Source organism: Bufo bufo, chromosome 2 (genome assembly GCF_905171765.1).
Source record: "Bufo bufo chromosome 2, aBufBuf1.1, whole genome shotgun sequence".
NCBI lineage: Eukaryota > Metazoa > Chordata > Amphibia > Anura > Bufonidae > Bufo > Bufo bufo.
Window position 1 is genome coordinate 267,675 of NC_053390.1, and position 8,050 is coordinate 275,724.

Genomic DNA, 8,050 nt, shown 5'->3' on the forward strand with positions numbered 1-8,050 from the left:
CTGAGGGGTTAATCCGTCCCGCCAATGAGCGGCGCTGGTACAAGTCACATGACCGGCTCCTCCTGTAATTCAGCAGCTCAACTATAGGCGGGAAATTCAAATGAGCGACGAGATCCTGAGCTCTCCCAGCCAATAGCAGAGCTCTGGACCCCGCAGCCGTTATGTGCCCGTAGGAGCCTCGTCCTCCTGCACTGAGCGGCCGCACAGCCTCTCTCCAGGGAGCGCCACACTGAGGAGGATGATGGGAGTAGTGATCGGGCATGGAGGAGTAGGAGGAGGGGAGCTTGTAGTGTAACTTCCGATAGCGTTACCGCATCTCATCTAGCTGACAGGGAGGAAAACCGCAGCCACTGTGAGAACAACGGGGAGACCCGGGAGCAGCTCCGCTGGAGACAGGGTGGGGGCTCTGAGAAGAGCCTTTGGGTCCGGAGAGCGGGGGCGGCGCTCACTTGGCGCTGGTGTACTTGGTGACGGCCTTGGTGCCCTCGGAGACGGCGTGCTTGGCCAGCTCTCCGGGCAGCAGCAGGCGCACGGCGGTCTGGATCTCCCGGGAGGTGATGGTGGAGCGCTTGTTGTAGTGAGCCAGGCGGGAGGCTTCCCCTGCGATGCGCTCGAAGATGTCGTTGACGAAGGAGTTCATGATGCCCATGGCCTTGGAGGAGATGCCGGTGTCGGGGTGGACCTGCTTCAGCACCTTGTAGACGTAGATGGCATAGCTCTCCTTCCTGCTCTTCCTCCGCTTCTTGCCGTCCTTCTTCTGAACCTTGGTGACGGCTTTCTTGGAGCCCTTCTTGGGCGCTGGGGCGGACTTGGCTGGCTCGGGCATTCTGACGGAAGACAAAATCTCGTCTGTTCTCCTCCTGCCACCGCGGCGGTATTTATACACGGGCCATGCAAATGAGCTGCTGCTGACTGCGCGCCGATCTACTGGAGGAGAGGGTCACGTGGTGTCTCCACTGCTCCCAATTGGCAGCCTCACATCCATTCAGATGAGCCGGGGGCGGAGCAAATAGCGGGGCGGGGCTCACATCCATCCAGCTGAGCCGGCGGGCGGAGTAAATAGAGGGGCGGGGCTCACATCCATTCATCTAAGCCGGGGGCGGAGCAAATAGAGAGGCGGGGCTCACATCCATCCATTCAGCAGAGCAGGAGGGCGGAGCGGCAGGAGGGGTGGTGCTCACAGCCATCAATTCTGCTAAACCGGGGGGCGGAGCATAACTTACATCCATCCATCCAGCTGAGCCGGGGGGCGGGGCTAGCAGCTCTCTTCAGTCTATCAGGCCTCGCTGCTCGGCTGATAACCGCCCCTCACTGCGCCCCGCCCCCTGCTGGTAGTGATGCCGCCGCTGAGTGTACTGTGCGTGCAGGGGGGTCGTGCGCTCTATCCCTGGACACCAGCGCAGCGATGGAGCCGCTCTTCTCCGCACAGTGACTACGGGACTGTTCTCCGGTACGACGGTCGTGGGGAGCGGGAGAAGGCGGCCACTGACGGGTTAATACTGAGCAAGCTATGGGGGCGGAGCTACAGAACAAGTACGTTACAGTGATTGGCTGATCTCTGGCTTTTGGAATTCCCGCTCAATTACAGTCCGGTCAGAATCCAGCGGCCGTGGAGGAGCAGTCCATTACACACAGGGGACGAACCCTCTACAGCAGCAATGTCTGCCCGTTCTCGCAGCAGGTCAGGAGCGGTAAGTGCCCCTGTGTGACGCCCGGACCATCAGAGCCCCTGTGTGTAATGGACTTCTCCTCCACGGCCGCTGGATTCTGACCGAACTGTAATTGAGCGGGAATTTCAAAAGCCAGAGATCAGCCAATCACTGTAAAGCACTTGTTCTATAGCTCCGCCCCCTTCTCTCTGCGCTGGTGTCCGGGGATAGAGCGCACGGCGGGGCTCACATCCATCCATCAGCAGATCACTACTCCCCACTGTCTGATCACTACTCCCCCATCCTTCTCACTGGCCGATCACTACTCCCCTCATCATCCTCAGTACCATATAACTACTCCCCTCATCCTCCTCACTGTCTGATCACTACTCCCCCCACCCTTCTCTCTGGCCGATCACTACTCCCCTCATCCTCCCGAGTATACGATCACTACTCCCCCCATCCTCCCGATCAGTGGTCTATAATGAGGGAATAATCCGCCTCGGACATGAGGCTTCCATGTATTCACACAATGCGGCAGCTCCGTCCTAGAGAAGGTGGGGGCTCTGAGAAGAGCGGGGGGCGGAGCAGAAGGAGGGGCGGGGCTCATATCTATTCATTTAGATGAGAAGGGGGGCGGTTATCAGCAGAGCAGCGAGGCCCTGATAGACTGAAGAGAGATGTTAGCCCCGCCCCCCGGCTCATCTGAATGGATGGATGTGAGTTCTGCTCCGCCCCCCGGTTTAGCAGAATGGATGGCTATGAGCCCAACCCCTCCTGCTGCTCCGCCCTCCGACTCTGCTCTATGAATGGATGTGAGCCCCTCCCTTCTTGCTGCTCCGTCCCCCCGGCTCTGCTGAATGGATGTATGTGAGCCCCGCCCCTCCTTTTGCTCCGTCCCCCGGCTCTGCTGAATGGATGGATGCGAGCCCTGCCCCTCCTGCTGCTCCTCCCCCCAGCTCATCTGAATGGATGGATGTGAGTTCTGCTCCGCCCCCCGGTTTAGCAGATTGGATGGCTATGAGCCCAATCCCTCCTGCTGCTCCGTCCCCCGGCTCAGCTGAATGGATGGATGCGAGCCCTGCCCCTCCTGCTGCTCCTCCCCCCAGCTCATCTGAATGGATGGATGTGAGTTCTGCTCCGCCCCCCGGTTTAGCAGATTGGATGGCTATGAGCCCAACCCCTCCTGCTGCTCCGTCCCCCGGCTCAGCTGAATGGATGGATGTGATTTCTGCTCCGCCCCCCGGTTTAGCAGATTGGATGGCTATGAGCCCAACCCCTCCTGCTGCTCCCCCCCGGCTCATCTGAATGGATGGATGTGATTTCTGCTCCGCCCCCCGGTTTAGCAGATTGGATGGCTATGAGCCCAACCCCTCCTGCTGCTCCGCCCTCCGACTCAGCTCTATGAATGGATGTGAGCCCCTCCCTTCTTGCTGCTCCGTCCCCCGGCTCTGCTGAATGGATGTATGTGAGCCACGCCTCTCCTGTTGCTCCGCCCCCGGCTCTGCTGAATGGATGGATGTGAGCCCCGCCCCTCTATTTGCTCCGCCCGTGTATAAATACCGCCGCGGTGTCAGGAGGAGAACAGACGAGATTTTGTCCTCAGTCAGAATGCCCGAGCCAGCCAAGTCCGCCCCAGCGCCCAAGAAGGGCTCCAAGAAAGCCGTCACCAAGGTTCAGAAGAAGGACGGCAAGAAGCGGAGGAAGAGCAGGAAGGAGAGCTATGCCATCTACGTCTACAAGGTGCTGAAGCCAGGGCCGGACTGGCCTACCGGGATACCGGGAAATTTCCCGGTAGGCCGCTGGCCCTGGGGCCGCTTTAAGATATGCCTGCACACTATTTCGGCGGCCGGCAGGCCGAATCCGAAAGCTCTGATCTGTAGTGGTGGCCGGTGGGTGGAGCTGAGCAGGCCGGCCGGCCTCCGTGGGAGCGGCACTACTCCCTCCGACCACCTGGTGTCGCTGTGAGCGGCAGCCCCTGATCCTCCTGGCCCGGCCTGGCTGGCTGTCCTGTGTGTGGGCGGCCGCCCCTCTCTTCCTGCAAGTGGCCTCAGGCTCCCACCGCCTCACCTCCAGATTCAATATGCCGGGTCCAGGCCGCAGACCAGAAGCAGAGCCCGACCCAATGTAAACACAGCCCTGAGAGGACTTGAGGAGCCGCAAATACAGGGGGTAAGAAGGGGCCAGGCTGTGCCCACATTTGACTGTGCAGGCTGTCAGAGTTATGTAGTGTATATTATTTACATACAGTCTTATAAATTATAAGACTGTATGTACACTAATATACACTACATAACCCTGACAGCCTGCACAGTCACATGTGGGCACAGCCCTGGCATCCAATACATATCACAGAGAGCTATACTGTGCATTATAAGCTATACTGCACAGTATAGCTCTCTGTGATATGTATTGGATGCCAGGGCTGTGCCCACATGTGACTGTGCAGGCTGTCAGGGTTATGTTGTGTATACTATTAGTTTACATACAGTCTCCAGTTTACAGGAATCTCCAGGAGTGACATTGGCTGGGCAGATCAGCTTCTAGGATCTGGGCTCCATGGGCCCTCTGTGGCCCTCACATGCTTTATGCATCACAGCAAGGAGATTGGGGCAGTTGACAGCAGGGCTCTGGCTGGAGGTAGCACTTTGTGAAAGGTTGTCACACAGGTTGTCAGGGGCTGGGAGTGGAGAACATCTTTGTGTGTAACCTGGTGTCACTGTGCTGTACCAAGGATCTGCTGGGCATGGTGCCTCCACAGAGGGCAGGGAATCAGATTGACTGAGGAGGGCTTGCACTTTGGAGAAGTATATGTGGCTTCATGTGACAGAGCAGAGGAATGGCACAGAAGAGTGTGTGGATGAGGATACGTCGTGTCTCCAGGAGCTCTGCCCCTGACATCTCCAAGTGATAGACACTGCTGGACCCCCCTGGCACCCTGCACCCATTATAAATGCACAGTATAGCTTTCCCTGATATGTATTGGATGCCAGGGCCATGCCCACATGTGGCGAGTGGCGGTGCATTATACACAGCAGCACGGTGTCCGGTACTCACACAAAGACGTGGTAGACAAATGCCCAGCCCCGGGGTCTCTCCAGCATGTTGCACAGGTAGTTATGCAGCCTCCGGTACTTCACGTTCCTCCGGCAGCTCTGGCTGCTGTTGTACGACAGCGGCTTCCCCAATAAGCTCATGCAAGCTCCCTGCTTTCCCCGGCGGCTCTCCTGCAAGCCCCCTCCCGGTCCCACACCGCTGCCCCTGCCAGTGTCACTGGTGCCCAGGAGAAGCAGCCCGTCCCCTCTACTGGAGTTCAACAGCACCCTGTTGCCCCGACCCGACTCCACATCTTTCATGCCGTAGTAACGGTCCCTGCCCCTGCCTTTACCTCCAGAGCTGCTTTTTATTCAGAGCCTCCCACATCACCTCCACTATGGTTGCGGGACATGGCATCACCGGCGTGGGCACAGAGGTCTCCGGGTGCATGCACAGGGACAGGGTGGCAGCGCTTCCTGGTTGCAGACTGTCAGATCTGATCACAAGTTGGCACCAGCCATACATACAGGAAGGCTCTGTGTGCAGGGTGCCAGGGGGGTCCAGCAGTGTCTGTCACTTGGAGATGTCAGGGGCAGAGCTCCTGGAGACACGACGTATCCTCATCCACACACTCTTCTGTGCCATTCCTCTGCTCTGTCACATGAAGCCACATATTCTTCTCCAAAGTACAAGCCCTCCTCAGTCAATCTGATTCCCTGCCCTCTGTGGAGGCACCATGCCCAGAAGATCCTTTGTACAGCACAGTGACACCAGGTTACACACCAAGATGTTCTCCACTCCCAGCCCCTGTCAACCTGTGTGACAACCTTTCACAAAGTGCTACCTCCAGCCAGAGCCCTGCTGTCAACTGCCCCAATCTCCTTGCTGTGATGTATAAAGAAGCATGTGAGGGCTACAGAGTGCCCATGGAGCCCAGATCCTAGAAGCTGATCTGCCCAGCTGATGTCACTTCTGGAGAGTCCCTTGCTGCTCTCTGTACAGGAGGGGACAGTGATCACACAGCTCTCTGCATCCAGCAGGCTGCTCAGCCTCCACACAGGCAGCTCCCAGCAGTCTACTGTGCCTCCATAGATAGAAGCCTGGAGGTCACTTCCAGGCAGCTGAAACTCCATGACCATGCATGATGGTCAGAGTGGCTGTGAGAAGCTTGGAGCCCACCACCTCCAGGCAGCTGCACTTCAACAACTTTTCCAGGAGAATCCAGCAACTCTGTGACAGCAGGAAGGGGTTGCCAGTCACTCACTTGTCCCTGTGCAGCCTGCAGCTCCAGTCCTTCTCCTGGTGCTGCTGCTGACATACATTCAAGGGGGACAGAAGGGGAAGGGAGGGGGGAAGGGGGGTGAGGAAGAGGGGGAAAGCCAGGTACTTACAGGAGGGCTATATCTGAGTATAAATTAAAGGGGTTGTCCGGGTTCAGAGCTGAACCCGGACATACCTCCATTTTCACCCAGGCAGCCCCCCTGACTTGAGCATCGGAGCAGTTCATGCTCCGATGCTCTCCTTTGCCCTGCGCTAAATCGCGCAGGGCAAAGGCATTTTTTGAAGATCTGGTCACGTACCGGGGCTCTCCATGGGGCTGCCAGGAAGCCCAGTGACGTCACCGTCACTGATGGCCGGGATTTAGCGCTGCCCTAGCCAGTAAAACGGTAATATGAACAATGGGGTTCTACAAAAGAGCTATTGTGGGGCAAAGTTCATATTCGTGTTTACACACGTGTTTTAAAATGAATGCTTTCCCCTTTTATAAACAAGTAAATAATGACGCAACGCCGTGGGGCTGGTGTGCAACTTTTTCCAGGGCTGGTTTTTATCCCCAGTCCGGCCCTGGCTGAAGCAGGTCCACCCCGACACCGGCATCTCCTCCAAGGCCATGGGCATCATGAACTCCTTCGTCAACGACATCTTCGAGCGCATCGCAGGGGAAGCCTCCCGCCTGGCTCACTACAACAAGCGCTCCACCATCACCTCCCGGGAGATCCAGACCGCCGTGCGCCTGCTGCTGCCCGGAGAGCTGGCCAAGCACGCCGTCTCCGAGGGCACCAAGGCCGTCACCAAGTACACCAGCGCCAAGTGAGCGCCGCCCCCGCTCTCCGGACCCAAAGGCTCTTCTCAGAGCCCCCACCCTGTCTCCAGCGGAGCTGCTCCCGTGTTTCCCCGTTGTTCTCACAGTGGCTGCGGTTTTCCTCCCTGTCAGCTAGATGAGATGCGGTAACGCTATCGGAAGTTACACTACAAGCTCCCCTCCTCCTACTCCTCCATGCCCGATCACTACTCCCATCATCCTCCTCAGTGTGGCGCTCCCTGGAGAGAGGCTGTGCGGCCGCTCAGTGCAGGGCGGGAGGACGAGGCTCCTACGGGCACATAACGGCTGCGGGGTCCAGAGCTCTGCTATTGGCTGGGAGAGCTCAGGATCTCGTCACTCATTTGAATTTCCCGCCTATAGTTGAGCTGCTGATTTACAGGTGGAGCCGGTCATGTGACCTGTACCAGCGCCGCTCATTGGCGGGACGGATTAACCCCTCAGTCTCCGAGCATAGCTCGTCTCGTAGCTGCGGTGGAGAACACCCGGGGCTCAGGATTTACAGATTATTGGGGGGTTTCTGTAATGTAGACCTCCGGCTGTACTGAGCACAGGGCGCCGCTGATCTCCTGATGTGCGGGCGGTGTTAACCCCTCAGTGGAATTGTAGCTCCTCCTCCCCGGGAAGATGTGGGCGGCTCTGAGAAGAGCCTTTGTGCTGTGAGGACGGAGGCGGCAGCATTAACCCCCGAAGCCGTAGAGAGTGCGGCCCTGGCGCTTGAGCGCGTAGACCACGTCCATGGCGGTGACGGTCTTCCTCTTGGCGTGCTCGGTGTAGGTGACGGCGTCCCGGATGACGTTCTCCAGGAAGACTTTCAGCACCCCGCGAGTCTCCTCATAGATGAGGCCGGAGATGCGCTTGACGCCTCCCCTGCGAGCTAGGCGGCGGATGGCAGGCTTGGTGATGCCCTGGATGTTATCACGGAGCACCTTCCTGTGCCGCTTGGCGCCGCCTTTCCCGAGCCCTTTCCCTCCTTTACCGCGACCAGACATCTTCTAGGTGTGAGGAGCAGAGAGCAGTGACTGCTCAGCCCAGAGCCCTCCTTTATATGGAGCATGGGCGGACCTGAAGGAGAACTGGGGGCGGGGCTGTTCCTGAACTCCAGGCCCCGCCCTCCAGCTCTGATTGGCTGAGCTCAGAAGTGCTGGTGGTTTTCATTTTCCCACCTCCATGTTACCAGCCTGTAAATTACATCATATCCTTCGCATTAAAATAAAGTCTCTATATTATATTATCAACCTCCACATTATATTACAGCCTCCAT

The 8,050-nt window shown here is 58.0% G+C and overlaps 2 protein-coding genes across 2 annotated transcripts; one reads left to right on the forward strand and one right to left on the reverse strand.

Annotated features, from left to right (window-relative positions):
* Window positions 1-366: 366 nt before the first annotated feature.
* Window positions 367-826, reverse strand: LOC120991926 (histone H2B 1.1). Its single transcript, XM_040420655.1, has one exon. It carries the CDS (start codon window positions 824-826, stop codon window positions 446-448), a length of 381 nt encoding a protein of 126 aa, XP_040276589.1. The 3' UTR covers window positions 367-445.
* Window positions 827-3,260: 2,434 nt separating this feature from the next.
* Window positions 3,261-6,780, forward strand: LOC120991908 (histone H2B 1.1-like). Its single transcript, XM_040420640.1, has 3 exons — window positions 3,261-3,392; window positions 4,803-4,893; window positions 6,524-6,780. The coding sequence occupies exons 1-3, from the start codon at window positions 3,261-3,263 to the stop codon at window positions 6,778-6,780; spliced, it is 480 nt and encodes a 159-aa protein (XP_040276574.1).
* The last annotated feature ends 1,270 nt before the right edge of the window (window positions 6,781-8,050 follow it).

Bases quoted from the DNA above. Each gene is read 5' to 3' on its own strand.
- LOC120991926 (XM_040420655.1), bottom strand. From the start codon at position 826: ATGCCCGAGCCAGCCAAGTCCGCCCCAGCGCCCAAGAAGGGCTCCAAG.
- LOC120991908 (XM_040420640.1), top strand. From the start codon at position 3,261: ATGCCCGAGCCAGCCAAGTCCGCCCCAGCGCCCAAGAAGGGCTCCAAG. The intron at 3,393-4,802 runs GTGCTGAAGCCA...TTCCTCCGGCAG, and splicing joins ATGCCATCTACGTCTACAAG to CTCTGGCTGCTGTTGTACGA. The intron at 4,894-6,523 runs GTCCCACACCGC...TTTTATCCCCAG, and splicing joins CTCCTGCAAGCCCCCTCCCG to TCCGGCCCTGGCTGAAGCAG.